Source organism: Sturnira hondurensis, unplaced genomic scaffold, assembly GCF_014824575.4.
Source record: "Sturnira hondurensis isolate 20B ecotype Veracruz unplaced genomic scaffold, ASM1482457v3 Scaffold0002597, whole genome shotgun sequence".
Classification (NCBI taxonomy): domain Eukaryota; kingdom Metazoa; phylum Chordata; class Mammalia; order Chiroptera; family Phyllostomidae; genus Sturnira; species Sturnira hondurensis.
Window position 1 is genome coordinate 34,943 of NW_028075228.1, and position 16,214 is coordinate 51,156.

The 16,214-nt window shown below is 38.4% G+C and overlaps 1 protein-coding gene across 4 annotated transcripts in view; it reads right to left on the minus strand.

The window, feature by feature from the left end:
- Positions 1-12,581: 12,581 nt before the first annotated feature.
- ZNF565 (zinc finger protein 565) overlaps positions 12,582-16,214 on the minus strand; it is a 42,220-nt gene continuing 38,587 nt past the window's right edge. For all 4 annotated transcript variants that reach the window (XM_037040100.1, XM_037040098.1, XM_037040101.1 and 1 more), the window contains one exon: positions 12,582-15,293. In XM_037040100.1, coding sequence (XP_036895995.1) covers positions 14,026-15,293 — 1,268 coding nt within the window. In that variant the 3' untranslated portion in view covers positions 12,582-14,025. The remainder of the gene's footprint in view (positions 15,294-16,214) is intronic.

Here is a 16,214-nt window from a genome sequence, read left to right on the forward strand (position 1 = left end):
GATGCCACAGGAAGAGGGGGGTGGGCTTCGCTTTTCTCCCTATGATTTTGAGCAGATGGGGACCAGGTCTGGGCCGCAATATTCACAGTTGCTCAGCTTCTGGCCTAGGTCCTCGATGAGCTGCCAGGTTCAAATCAGTCACTCAGTCTCGCGGCCCACAGTGTGAGTCAATCGCAGGGCTGTTCCACTCAGCTAGTGGGCCTCTGGGCGTGCACAGTTCAAATTATCCTCATGGTGAGCCAGCTGCTAGCGAGAGTTCCTTACAAAGCAGCCGCCAAGCAAGAGTACAGCTTTTCACACAGTCCAGTTTCCAACCAGTCAAGAGACTATCCGAGTCAGGGTCCAATACGGCCCAACTTCTCCCTCTTCCAGATGTTGCCCAGCACCTTAATTTCTCTGGTCCCAGTGTCTGCAGTCCCAGCGATGTGGACTGCCTCTGTGTGTCTCCCACTTTGTCTCTATTTCCCCCAGCAACTTCCAGTACCCACGTCCCTCCGGCAGCCGGGCTGTTCTCCCTACTCTGATAGGGCAGAGAGCTGGTGATCTAACTCTCCTCCCTATATCCTGTGGGGGTCCGCAGTGGCCTAGGACCCTGGGCAGATCCCAGGGACCTTACCGTCCCAGTGCAATCTCCTCACTGTTTTTCAATGTCCTCTACAATGTTTGGCTTCCAAACTTCATATAAGCTGGGACTCTTTTGGCTGTTCACTCTGTTCTTCAGAAGATTGGCTAGGTGTTTCCGCTGGGCACAGGGAGAACTGGGCTCCGCTCCCACCTACCTCGCCACCATCTTCTCCCATCATGAAATATATAATCTTTATTATATTTTTTCCTTTACCATTTAGTCTCCTTATACCCCCTTCCGCCAGCAATCACCACCCCGTTGTCTGTATCTGTGAGTCCTTTGTCCTTACTTAATTTTTAAAAATATTTTATTTATTTATTTTTAGAGAGAGGGGGAGGGAAGGAGAAAGAGATGGAAACATCAATGTGTGATTGCCTCTCCCGTGCCCCCTCCTGGGCTCCAGGCCTGCAGCCAGGCATGTGCCCTCACTAGGAATCGAACTGGTGATCCTTTGGTTCACAGCATGGCACTCAATCCACTGAGCCACACCAGCCAGGACTCCTCACTTAATTTTTATTAATCAATTCAAAACTGTCTGCAGGTTAGAATATTGGGGAGGAGTGGGATGATGCCGGGGGAGGTTGCCTGAGGTAGTAATGGTAAACAGTCTAGGACCGGATTGTCTGAGAAGCTGAACGCCTGCAGACCACATAGAATTATGAGACAGAAGATTTAAAATAAAAGGAGGGAAGAGACTGGTTCTCTAGAGCTCTTCTTCCTCTAGGATGCTTGGGTGGTTGTGCTGCAGCTGTCTGCGTTTCCCAAAGGACTGGATTTTGGATGGGAGAAAGAAACTGCAGGTGCAGCCTCGGAATTGGGCTCTGAGGCAGAAGCCTGCTATTCTTCCAAAATTGAGTAGCTTTTGTATTTTATATTTTAGTTCATAAATAAATCCTATAGAAATAAGGTAATTGAAAACTAGTGGGGGAAGGATAAGGGAACTGGAGTTAAAGGTTTTAGCCTTAACTGATAGGCTTAACTCATTAAAGCTTTAAATAAAGAGTTAAAGACTTTAGCTTTCCTCCGTAGCCTTAAATGACAAATGGATATGGAAAGCTGTTATTCTGCAATTGTGTAGCTTTGATTAAAAAAATTTTTTTTCTTAAAAGTTTTTATTTATTTCTAGAGAGGGGAAGGGAGGGAGAAAGAGAAGGAGAGAAACAATGGTGTGAGAGATGTTGATTGGTTGCTTCTTGCATGCTCCCAACTGGGGATCTGGCCCTCAACCCAGGCATGTGCCCTGACTAGGAGTCAAACCGGTGACTTTTTGGTTCACAGGTTGGCACTCAATCCACTGAGCCACACCAGCCAGGGATGAAAGTGTGCAGCTTTTAAATAAAGACTCCTTTTCTTTATTACTGAAGCTTTGGTTCTGGAATTTTGTCTGGAGGGTGGTGGTGGGCAGTAGGACCCCACTTGCTCTTTGGTAATGAGATGATGGTTATTCTCGATGAAAGATGCCCAGTCTCATACTATCAATTACCAGGGAAATACAAATTAAAACCACAGTGAGATAATACTACCTGCCTAATGCATGGCCAAAATTAAAAAGACTGACCATACCAAATGCTGGTGAGGATGTGGAACAATTGTAACTCTCATACATTGTTGTTGAAAATACAAAATGGTATACTCACTGTAGTGGTCTGTGTCCAGTCTAGAGATAGAAACCACCTATTAGGTTAAACAGGGAAGTTTAATATAAAGAATGATTAACTGTGACAAAAGAATAACTATAAGATATAAAGAAATTATGTATCCTGCCTTAGGTTTGAGGAAAGGTAGCAGAACACAACCACACCTAAAACAAAAGCAAACCAAGAGGACAGCTAGATCAGGAGTGGAACCATAGAAATGAACACAGGGAGGGTTAGCAACAGGGGAGTGGGAGGAGGAGAAGGGGGGAGAAGATACAGAAAATAAGTAGCATAGACAGTAGGTAGAAAATAGACAGGGGGGAAGGACAAGAATAGTAAGGGAAATATAGAATCTAAAGAATTTGAGACATGGTCATAAACTAAAGGGAAGGAATGGTGGGGAAGCAGGTGTGCAGGGTGGAGGGAAATGAGGGGGGGAATAGAACAACTGTAATGGTATAATCAATAAAACATTTTTTTAAAAAGAACCCACGTACTATCAGTGGGCTGAAGCAGACACGCTCTGAGTCCAGACTCTGTCTGGTAATAAGTATTGTTTGAATGGGACTCATTCTGAGTAGTTTTGCTGGGATTTTGGTGTTAACTTGTGGGCTGGCTACATTTGATTCTTTGGTGTGCTTCTCTGCTCTGAATCCATCTGATTTTTATTTACACATATAATGTGGTCCCTTGGTCAACTGTTTCTGCATGCAGGTAATCTTTGTACTTTTTGCTATAGAACTATTGATCTTCAAGTTGAGAGGCCAAGCTGACTTGTGTTTGGCAGTAGGGGTGAGGGCCTATTATTGAAAATAAGCAAAGGCCAAAACTGTAACTATGGATTGAATGATCTGGAGACAATTAGCATAGGCTTGCACATAGTAGGTTGCTCAGTAAATACTTGTTGAATGAATGAATGATTACATCCAGCTGAAGACTGAATTCAGCTGACATCTCTACAGGTAACTGGTTTGCCAAGAGTAGGCCAGCCAATTGAGATGATACTCTTCAGCAGTGTCCACCTACCTCTCTGGTGTTGAGGTGTGCTTATAAGTCCTAACCAATTGTCCTGCTTTCTTCATTTCCATATCTTATACTAAATAAATAAAATATTCCTCTAGAAAAAAAAGAAATTAATCTGAATTGTTTAGGTGTGATATGGGGTTATCTCTTAAAGATGCAATTTGAAGTACTTATGGGTGAAATTACATGATGTCTTAATTTGATTTAAAATCCATAGAGGGGCAAAAATGAGTGGGAGTGTAGATGAAGCAAGTTTGCAGCGGCTGGGTGATAAGAATGTGTGTGTCTGTCCATTATTCTATTTGCTCTATTTTTGTTTTTGTATGAAATTTTCCAAGATTAAAATTTAAAATAAGCCCTGGCTGGGCAGCTCCCTTGGTTAGAGTGTTGTCCCAATATGCCAAGGTTGTAGATTTGATACCCAGTCAGGGCACAGACAAGAAGCAACCAGTGAAGACATAAATAAGTGGAACAACAAGTTGATGTTTCTCTCTCTCAAATCAATAAAAATAAAAATAAAGTATATTGCTTGAGCACCAACTGTGTGTCAGGCGCTGTATGATACTGGGGATCAGCAAGAAACAAGACAGAGGAAACTATATATTTGTGCAGCTAATATTCTGGTGGAATAATAATAGCTAACATTTATTGAGAATGCTAGACACGGTCATAAATGTTTTGGAGGTTTTAATTTAATTTTATTTTTAACATTATTTTTAAAGATTTTAAATTATATTTTTAAAATATTGTATTTATCTATAGAGAGAGGGGAAGGGAAGGAGAGGGAGAGAAACATCAATGCTTGGTTGCTTCTCATGTATCCCCTACTGGGGACCTGGCCCACAACCCAGGCATGTGCCCTGACTGGGAATCAAACCAATGACCCTTTGCTCCACAGGACCATGCTCAATCCACTGAGCTACAGCAGCCAGGGCTGTTTTGGAGGGGTTTTTTAGGTATAGTTTATTAATTGTGCTATTACAGTTGTCCCACTTTTTCCCCCTTTGCCTCCTCTACCCAGTACCCTCCTTCCCTCTGGCAATCCCTCCCCCTTAGTTCATGTCCATGGGTTGCACATATAAGTTCTTTGGCTTCTCCATTTCCTATACTATTCTTAACATCCCCCTGTCTGCTTTGTACCTACCAATTATGCTTCTTAAACCCTTAACCTTTCCCACTACTCTCCCCTTTTCTGTTCCTGTTATGATTGTTCACTTAGTTTTTGTTTTTGTTTTTTAGATTCGGTTTTTGATAGTTGTGAGTTTGTTGTAATTTTAATGTTCATAATTTTGATCTTCCTCTTTTTCTTAAATTAGTCCCTGTAACATTTCATGTAATAATAGCTTGGTGATGATGAATTCTGTGTAGGCCCTTTATTTATTTATATTTTTAAAGTATATTTTATTGATTATGCTATTAGTTTTCCCAATTTTTCCTCCTTTATCCCCCCTCCGCCCCGCATGCTTCTTATTCTTTGTACCTTTCCCCCTCCCATTCTTCTCCTCTCCTTCCCCACTGATAACCCTCCATGTGATCTCCATTTCTCTGGTTCTGTTCCTGTGCTAGTTGTTTGCTTAGTTTTTGTTTGTTTGTTTGTTTGTTTTAGGTTCTGATGTTGATAATTGTGAGTTTGTTGTCATTTTACTGTTCATAGTTTTGATCGTGTTCTTTTTCTTAGATAAGTCCCTTTAACATTTCTTTTTTTTTAATATATTTTATTGATTATACCATTACAGTTTTTCTATTCCCCCCCCTTCAATCCCCTCCACCCACACCCTCGCTCCCCCACCATTCTCCCCCCTTTAGTTTATAACCACGTGTCTCAAGTTCTTTGGATTCTATATTTCCCCCACTATTCTCGCCCTCCCCCCTATCTATTTTCTGCCTACCCTCTATGCTATTTTCTGTGCCTTCTCCCCTCTTCTCCCCCTCCCACCCCCCTGTTTCTAACCCTCCATGTGTTCTTCGTTTCTATGGTTCCACTCCTGATCTAGCTGTCTTCTTGGTTTGCTTTTGTTTTAGGTGGTTGTTAATAACTGTGTGTTTGCTGTCCTTTCACTGTTCATCTTTTTCATCTTCTTTTTCTTATATAAGTCCCTTTAACATTTCATATAATAAGAGCTTGGTGATGATGAACTCCTTTAACTTGACCTTATCTGGGAAGCACTTTGTCTGCCCTTCCCTTCTAAATGATAGCTTTACTAGAGAGTTATCATGGATGGAGGTCCTTGCCTTTCATGACTTGGAATACTTCTTTCCAGCCCCTTCTTGCCTGCAAGGTTTCTTTTGAGAAAGCAGCTGATGGTCTTATGGGAAGTTCTTTGTAGGTAACTGTCCCTTTTTCTCTTGCTGCTTTTAAGATTCTCTCCTTATCTTTAATCATGGGTAACATAATTATGATGTACCTTGGTGTGTTCCTCCTTGGGTCCATTTCCTTTGTGACTATCTGAGCTTCCTGGACTTCCTAAAAGTCTATTTCCTTCATCAGACTGGGGAAGTTTTTCTTCATTATTTGTTCAAATACACTTTCAATTTCTTGTTTTTCTTCTCTTTCTGACACCCCTGTGATTCAGATGTTGGAGCACTTAAAGTTGTCCCAAAGGTTCCTAAGCCCCTCCTCATTAAAAAAATTTTTTTTTTCATTCTGTTCTGGTTGGGTGCTTATTTCTTCCTTTTGTTCCAAATCGTTGATTTGAGTTCTGGTTCTCTTCCCTTCACTGTTGGTTCCCTGTACATTTTGCTTTATTTCACTTTGGGTAGGCTTCAATTGTTTCTTCATTTTGTGATTGAACCCAATCATTCCTGTGAGCATCCTGATTACCAGTGTTTTGAACTCTGCATCAGATAGGTTGTCTATCTCCTTGTCACTTAGCTATTTTTCTGGAGTTTTGATCTGTGCTTTTGGGCATTTGGGCCATATGTCTTTGTTTTGGCACACCTGTTATATTGTAAGGGGGTAGAGCCTTCGGTGTTCGCCAGGGCGGGGCAACCCACATGCTGCGTTGTGGCTCTGTCTGCCAAGGGGTGGGGGTGGTCAGAGAGGGAACAATGCCCTCACTTTCTCAGCTCTAACCCCATTTTCCAATGAACTCTCCTGTGAGACTAGGAGTTTCTCCTGCTGTTGCCACCCCCGCGGTAGTTTACACCTAGCTTTGAGTTTTTAGTTTATCACTCAGCCATCCCGGCCTTCCTGCATGGTCTGCCACCTTGCTGCTTGTCCTCTCTGCTCGGCTGCCCATCTCTCTTCTCCCATCTCCACCCCTCCTGTCAGTCTGGGTGAATGTTTCTTTTAACTCCTTGGTTGTTGGAATCCTATGCAGTTTGATGTTCTGGCAGTTCTGGTTGTTTATTGTTTTAAAATTGGTTCTCATCCTTCTTTTGGCTGTTTGCGGAAGCAAAGAATTTCTACCTACTCCCCCATCTTGGCCAATTATGAGCCAAAAACTAAAGAAAGCTTAGGAGCCTAGGTTATCACCACCTATCTCGTGATAAGAAGCCAGACTGATTCTAAAGCTAGTATTTTATAAGTGGAAGATAAGGTATCAGGTCTTAGCTGACATATTTCTGGCTCGGGAGACATGGCAGGCGGACTGTAATATCATTAAACTATAATATCAAGATATATTAGCAATATGAAATAAAAATAATTTTGTAGCTATAAGGTAGGGAGAGTGGAGTTTAAAATCTGGCTTTGGATATTACACTTGAAATGTCTGAGGGATAGCTAGGTGGAGTAGTACAGCAAGCTGTTGCATTATTAATGTTACTTATGAGTCTAACAAGATACCAAACATTATGTCCAAAGTTAAAACATGTGAATTCCTCAGAGTAACTTGTAAAATTCTTCTTCAGCTAGAATTTAAGGCATGGTGATTTCTAAGTGTCAAATTTTCTATCTAATATCTTTTTTTTTTCTTGTAAAGGGAAGCTTCCCCACCTATGTCTTCTTACCATAAAAATATTCTATCATTTGTCTAATTTTTAACCCAGTCACTCAACAAATATCTGACTGCCTTCTAGGAACAGATACAATTCTCAATACATTAAGAATTTAGAACTATGGTAAAGTTATACCAATTCAGTCAATTTTAATACAAACAAAAACTCCTTTACATTTCACAATTGCACGTGAAAGTATTTTTTTTTTTGAAGAGAGAGAACTTTGGGGAAAAAATACTCCTAGGAAAACCTTTTCCTAGATTCCCAATTCTCCTAATACATATGAGACAACTTTCTCTGTAATCAAAATGAGAATCAGCACCACATCATATTTTGGTAGAAAATTTTATTGTTCTCCCTTCCCATTAAAGGCTCAAGATTATAAATTCTTACTTAAAAATATTTTTAAATTTATTTTTAGAGAGGGAGAAGGGAGAGTCATCATGTGTGGTTGCTTCTCACTTGTTCCCCTACTGGGGACCTGGCCTGCAACTCAGGAATGTGCCCTGACTGGGAATCAAGCCAGCAACCCTTTGGTTTGCAGGCCTGTGCTCAATCCACTGAGCTACACCAGCCAGGGTTCCCTTTTTTAAAAAAAGTGTCTTTATTGTTTCAATTTCAGCCAGGTGGTGAAAGACAAATACTGTATGATCTCACCTATAATTGGAACCTAATCAACAAAACAAACAATCAAGCAAAATATAACTAGAATCATTGAAATAAAGTAAAAATTACAAACAAATTGAAATTACAAACAAACAGTAACCAGAGGGGAGAAGGGAGGGAGATAATGGAGGAAAGAAGGGCAAGGGTCATCAAGGAACATGTATAAAGGACCAATGGACAAAGCTAAAGGAGGGTAGGATTGAGGGTTGGAGGTGGGGTGGTGAGACAGGGGAAATTCTCATTTTGATTGGTGGGGAAATGGGGACAATTATATTTGAACAATAAAAATGATAAAGAAAATATCTTTTGATTTCTTAAGATATAGAAGTGAATATATTTTCACTTCATCCCAGAAATGAAGTGAAATGATTAGGAAAAGAAAAAACACCATGTATATCACAAAGACACAGACAACAGAAGGTGAAAGGTAGCCAGAGGGAAAGGGAGGTAGGGGAGGGCAGGTGGAGGTAGGCGTATGGGAGTAAAATGGGGATGGAAAGCTTTGGGGGAATGGATGCATGATGCAGTATGCAGATGTTTTGAGCTGTACACTTGAAACCTGTATGGTTTTGTGAACCAATGTCACCCCAATAAATTCAATTAAAAATCATCTTTTAGAGATAATTACTGAAATATTTACAGATGTTATACTTCCTACTTTTGTATGTTTTTGAAGATTTCTATAATAAAGTATACATTTTTAAAACCAAAGAAGTTAGAAACACATTGAAGAGATGAACACACTTGTGGTTGGGTGAAGGTACTAAAAATGTTTTTATTTATTTTATTGTTGTTCAAGTACAACAAACACCAATTCAAAAGAACCTGTGCACCCCAATGTTCATAGCAGCACAATTTACAATAGCCAAGTGCTGGAAGCAACCTAAATGCCCACAAGTAAATGAGTGGATAAAAAAAACGCTGCTGCATTTATACAACAGAATACTATGCATCAGAGAAAAAGGAGCTCCTACCCTTCATGACAGCATGGATGGAACTGGAGAGCATTATGCTAAATGAAATAAGCCAGGTAGTGAAAGATAAATACCATGTGATCTCCTCTATAAGTGGAACCTAATCAATAAAACAAACAAGCAAACAAAATATAACCAGAAACATTGATATAAAAATGTTTTAATTTTTCTATGTTCTCTGTATTCTTTTATTTGAACATTTTTACTTTTCATAAAGACAAAATAAAAATATTTTTTAAAAAATTCTTAAGTTCTTTCATATCTTTACCACTAGGACTGCATTTTTCTCCCTTATAAATTGATAGATTTTCTTTTCACAGTCATACATTCTGAAAACTATATACATGAGACTCTACCCTCTGCTGTCTTTGTTCTTGAAATTAGGATTCTCCATTTAAGAAGCTTTGGACAAGCTACTTAATCTCTTTGACTCTCAATTTCTTTATCTGTTAAAGTAGGAAAAAAGACACAAATGACAATGTATGCAAATAAGAAGGCAGGGAACTAACAGTTCATGAGTTTCAGACATTGTGCTAGGAATTTTATACATATTTATTCCTCTCAAAAATAGTTATTTTAATAAGAAAAATATGACTATCCCAATATTAAGTGAACAAAGGCTATGTACAATTTATTCAATTGAAAAATATTTACTGAGTACCTACTATGTTTTAGGCCCATGCTAAATGTAATGCCATTGGTCAATAAATAGGTAAACAAATGGTCATCTCTACATTAATCACAATCAAAGGAATGGAAGTGAAAACAAAAATGACTTTTTCATTTTCATTCATTAAATGGTCTATGTTCAAAATAAATGTTCCCTCCAGGGTTAGAAAAATGTGGTGCTTTAGGATCTTTTACTGCAGGTAGATGCATAATCTTCTTGAAGGCACTTGAGCAATGTGTATAAAATAGCTTAAAATGTATATATTTCTAAAAAAATGTCCAACCAGGACTGTGAGATTGCACTTCTAGCAATACAATGTAGTTTCCAAATACAATTTGGGAAAGTACCAAAATATCAAAAAGAAAGAGAACTCCTTGGAAGTGATTACTTCAAGGTGAAAGGCAGGAAATGAACAAGATGAGTGTGGCACATCTTGTTGTGACAGGTAGCAAGCAATTAAAGGCTACTTCAGCCCTGGCCAGGTAGCTCAGTTGCTTTGAGCACTGTCCTGATATGCCAAGGTTGCAGGTTTGATCTCTGGTAAGAGCACATACGAGAAGCAACCAAATAATGCATAAGTAAGTAAAACAACAAACTGATTTCTCTCTCTCTCTCTCAAATCAATAATAATGAACTTTAAAGACTAGTGTGGTCATCTCAAAAGGATACAGGAGCCAAATGAAAGAGGCATTCACACACTACACATGGAACAATTTGAATATCAATAAGGTTAAATAGATTAAATATACTTCATCCCCCTCACCCAACTCACTGATTACCATGCAAAATACTAGGGAACCAACTCATTATTTTGAAAATCAATAAAGAGTAAGTAAGAAAGAAGCATTTATCTTGTCTTTCCTTACTGTAACATGGATAGCCAAATAGTAGTTGAAGGGGGTTTTCTTCATAAAAATATTCTAGCTAACAAAGGAAGAATAAATAATAGGATATCATTTTGCAATCCCCAATGAATGGATTTATAAATTGAGTATCAGTGGCTGCTAAGTCATAAAAAGACACCTAAATGTTGTGCCTTTTAATATTAATCACCTGTAAGTGGTCTTAACAAAAAATTTAACCTCAGTATGATTAAGCTTCTAGATACCAACTACCGATTAATAGGAAACACTAAGGATAGAGGGCCATGTTCAACTACACCACAAGGATGCAGTCAAGGAAAAGCAGGCTCTGGAAATTCTACAAGGCAAAAAACTTTGTTTCTTCAAAAAAAATACATTGCAAGAAAAAAAGACAAGGGAAAATGCTAGATTGAGACTTGAAGAGACATGACAATCAACTGTAATTTATGGACATTGTTTAATTTTTACTTTATGTAATTCAAAATTTTTTACATTATTTATTTTTTAAATTGACATTTATAAAATAATTAGAAAACACTATCATATATATAATGGCATTAAGGCAGTACTGTCAGTTTTTTTAAGGACTTGAAAATCTTTTCTAAAGTTGTGATATAGCATTTAGAGATGCACACTGAGGTATTTATGGATGAAATAATATATCTGGGATTTACTTAAAAAATATTGTAACATGGAGGTGGCGAGAGTAAGATTACACATAAAACTAGACTGGCTTTGCCCTGACTGGTGGGCTGACTGTCATCTCACAAAGTGAAAGGTTGCCTGACCAATTCCTGGTCAGGGCACACGAATGGGTTGGAGGTTCTGTTCCAGGCTGGGAGTGTGCGAGAGGCAAATGATCAGTGTTTCTCTCCTTCTCTTTCTCCTTCCCTTCCCCTCTAAAAATAAAAATAAAAATAAAAAAAATCTTTAAAAAAAGACTGGCCATGAGTTGATAATTACTGAAGCTGGTGATGGGGACTTTGGGGTACATTATAATATTCTGTGTATTTTTATATATGTTCACATTTTCACAATAAAGTTAAAAAGTGTACACATTTTGATTTGGTACTTCCATTTCTAAAGATTTATGTGCAAAGACATTTATTACAGTATTGTTTAAAAAAGCAAAAATAATAAAAATGAAATTAAGTTTTCAAATAATGAAACCAAACATGATGAAATACTATGCAGCTGTTAAAAATAAGGGTTATGTAGGTACTGATATGGTCTAATCTTCATGGTGTATAGATAAGTAAAAATAGCAATGTATATAGAGAGGGATTAGCTACCATTTTTGTAAATTCTTAGTGTTATGTATAACCTTATGCAAATATAAAAGTGAGTATACACAAGACGTTGATACCAGCTATTACTAAATAGTAGTTGATGGGCTGAAAAGGGGGCACAGATAGTATGGAGATTTATGTCTGTGTATTACATTGTGTACCTTTAAAAATTTTGTCTTGTGCATGTGTATTAACAATTCATGTATGACTTCTTAATGTCATAGCGTCGAGCCCCTCCAACTGTACATCTTAATCATTAAACCACTTAAACAAAAGTGGCGTGCAGATCACTGCTTTCTAAGCCTTTGTAGGCAGTGGCACATGCATATGCTTTTATGCAACGTGCAGGACTTCTGAGGTGAATGATATGTGGAATGCAACACTGCCTGGCTTCCCCAAGGGCTTAGGGGACCTATTTCTTAAAATCTCTCAGATTCACAAGCCCTGATCCAAATGTCACTGGGGTTGGATCAAGGCTCTTCTCCCCATCATTGTCATCACCTGCAGCTACAGTACCTAAATTCTAAAGACATACTTAATTCAGAACAGGTGAAATCCTAGATACTCCATTTAAAATTATTTTTTCATTTTAATAGATTGGATTAAATTAGAACAAATTTTATATTAATCTTTACAAATGATAACCATATACAATTTGTTTTTTGGGAGCTATCCTTGTCAAGTTTTTTTAATCATAATTTTTAAAAAAATTTATTTATTTATCTTTAGAGGGGAAAGGAAGGAGAGAAATATCAATGCATGGTTGCCTCTCTTGAGTCCCCTGCTGGGAACTGGCCTGCAACCCATGCATGTGCCCTGACTGGGAATCGAACCGCGATTATGTGGTTCACAGGCCCGCACTCAATCCACTGAGCTACACCAGCCAGGGCTTTTTAATCATAATTTTATTTAGCCCTGAAAGTGAACTGGCAGATAATCCTTTGTTTTTGTAGGTGAAACTACTTTCCCTGAAAGGGTAGAAACTTTGATGACTTTTTATGTCCTTTTACAATCACTAACTTATTCAGGTATTCTACATCTTGAGCCAATTTTGTAAAAATCCATTCTTTCTAGATTTCAAATATATTAAAGTCATGCATAGGAACTACTTAAAAAGAGTCTGTCCCTTCCTCATTCATAATAGTAAATGTGTTGTTTCTAGATCAGACTTGTTGATCATTTTATGTATCTTATTAAATAAACAACCTCTAGGTTAAGTCTATTTTCTACTTGACTAATTTTTTTCTTTTGTTTTCAGTAATTATCCTTTCTGTTGTCTTGGGTTTTAGGTGGTAATTTTTTCCTAACTTTTAGAGTTGGCCATTCATTCAATGTGCTTGTAGGTGACTTGCAATGACTTGAAGACCAATATTTGAAGAACACAACCCCTACCTTCTATCCTTGGCTTTTGACAGGAGTACAGCTTTGGCTACAATGAACTGGTTTTGATATGTAGAATTTACTGTCATTCATTCCTAGTTTATAATTTTAGTTTGGTTTTTCTTGAAATCAAGGTATACTTGTTTTTATAAATTGCAGATTTCTGTTGGCTACTTTTCTGTTAACCTCTAATCTTCAGATTTTTTTTTTTTCAGCTAAAAGACAGAGGAGACGATGTTTTATTGACTTGGCTCTTGTGAACAGATAGCTATAGGTACCCAGGACCAATGTGCATTTCTAACCTTTGGAATGAAATACTTGTCACGTACTTTACTACTGGTTTTTGGAATGAATGATCACAAGTGGTTATAGGAGCATTTTGATATTTGACATATTCACGAGGCCCTACTTAATGGTAACATTATTTATTAATGATCAATAGCTAATACTCATTTATTCAGCACAGGCTTTATATAAAATACCTGACAGTCCTCACAAAAACTCTATTAGGTAGGTATAATTATCACGGCTTAAAAAATAAGTAAACTGAGGAAAAGAGAGACAGCATAATTGGCCCAATGCTATACAGTCAGTAACTGGTAGAAATGAAATATTAAGGTATATGCCATGGCAAAAGGCACATTCACAAAATATTTTAATAGATTCATTTTCCATTAGGAATTCTCAGAAGTTTAATACATTCTGAGTAGTAACAGATGTTTTACATTCATATTAATATTTTTTCACAATAATTTCTCTTATACATAGTAAACAGTGAGTGTGAGGCAAAAAGAATTCTCACATTTATTAAATTTTCTTCTGGCATGAGATGCCTGGTGTTCCACAATGGATATGACAAATGAAGGTTTTCTGATATACTACATTAGGCTTTATCTAATATTAAGTCAGGTGTAAACTCCATATAAAGGTTTTTCTACATCCCTAATGTTCGAGGCTTTCTAACCAGTATGGATTCTATAGTGTTCAATGAGCTGTGAACCAAGAATAAAGGCCTGCCCACATTCTTTGCATTCATAAGGTTTGATACCAGGATGAATTCTCTGATGTTCAGTAAGTTGTGAACTACGAATAAAGGCCATTCCGCATTCTCGACATTGATAGGGTTTCTCACAAGTATGAATTCGCTGATGATGAGTCAGTTGTGAAACACGAATAAAGGCTTTCCCACATTCCTTACATTCATAGGGTTTGTCACCTGTATGAATTCTTTGATGTTGAATAAGGTATGAACTACGACTAAAGGCCTTCCCACAGTCCTTACACTCATAGGGTCTGTCACCAGTATGAACTCTCTGATGTCGAGTAAGCTGTGCATGCTGTCTAAAGGCCTTTCCACATTCCTTACATGCATAAGGTTTCTCCCCAGAATGAATTCTTTGATGTCGAGTAACTTCTGAGCTATGAATAAAGCCCTTTCCACACTCCTTACATTCATAGGGTTTCTCACCAGTATGAATTCTCTGGTGCACAGTAAGCTGTGAATGCTGTCTAAAGGCCTTCCCACATTCTTTACACTGATAGGGTCTGGCACCTGTATGAATTCTCCGATGCACAGTCAGTTGTGAGCCACGAATAAAAGCCTTCCCACAATCTTTACATACATAAGGTTTTTCACCTGTATGAGTTCTTTGATGCAGAATGAGTTGTGAGTGCTGTCTAAAGGTTTTTCCACATTGGTTACATTCATAGGGTTTGACACCTGTATGAAGTCTCTGATGTAGAGTAAGTTCTGAAGAACGACCAAAGGCCTTCCCACATTCCTTACAGTCATAAGGTTTCTCACCTGTATGAATTCTCTGATGTTGAACAAGGTGTGAGGCTCGACTAAAGGCCTTCCCACAGTCCTTACATTCATAGGGTTTTTCACCGGTATGAGTTTTCTGATGTTGCATAAGGTGTGAGCCACGGCTAAATGCTCTCCCACAATCATTACATTCAATTAGCTTCTTGCCAATCTCACTGCTCTGATGTACAGTGAGGGATGTATGATGCTCAAATGTGGGTATGTTTTCATATGTGATTTTCACTTGCTTAAAATAACATTCCTTATTTACTTGTTTTTCAAATTGGTCTTTGTATTCCCAGTCTTCTTTAAAATCAGTGCTCTCAAAATCACAGCATTTAAGGCTTTCCATTAGCTTCCAACTGAATGCCTTCACTTCTAAAATATCTTTATGTGGAAATTTCTGACATCTGGATTCCAAGTCTGAAAAATTAAAAAAAAAAAATGAACACAAGCTGTTCTCCTCTTCCCAGAGAAATAAGAAATAATTCTATAGTAGACTAGAGAGAAAAAATGAAAATAATGACCATAAAGGGTGAATGGCTTATACTGAGCAAGACAGAAAGCAGTTAGGGAAAACTCCCTAAGTGGAATGAGGAAAGGTTCACAGGCCCACAGTGCTAGGTCCTCTCACCAGAGCCCCAGGCTCCATCCATGATCATAGGGAAACAGTTAATGGCAGGCAACTCCTGCTGTGGTGGTTGCGGAGGTCAACAACAACAAATACTAGCTAAAGCCAGATCAATCCAAGATGAAGGAAAAACTGGCCAGAGAAAAGACCCATAATGATAACTGGCACCACAAGTAGAAGGGGGGCTAAAGGGAAGAATGCCATGACCCTTTCAGAAGAACTACATTAGGGACAAGGTCCCTCCCAACCAGAAGGAGTCAGAATTTGGTGCCACCAAGTTCAGAAATAATCTACCCTTGGAAACATACAAAATCCTAAGGACTGACTGACCTAGCACGCAACTCATTTAGGAGTTCACTGGTGTCCCCATGCATGTACACTTTCACTTTTTCACAGCAATGCCTTGTGAGACTTGCAGCCAGGGAAGTAACAGGACACTCAACCTCTCATCCTGACTCCAGGAATCCTATTTGCCTCTACCTGAATAAAATTTGCTCTTGCTCTCACTCACTCTGACTCGAACTTGTTCCTGAATTCTTTCCTGTGTGAGTCAAGAGCCTGGAGGTCCCAAACTTTACCTGCCCCTGGAATGGAACTGGTCTGCTGACAATATAAGCCTCATATATCACTGTGCAATTTCTAAAAAGCACTTGAAAGCACAAATATGAGAGCTTATATGGTGCCAGAGGGTATGAAAACACATTAAGCCAGGG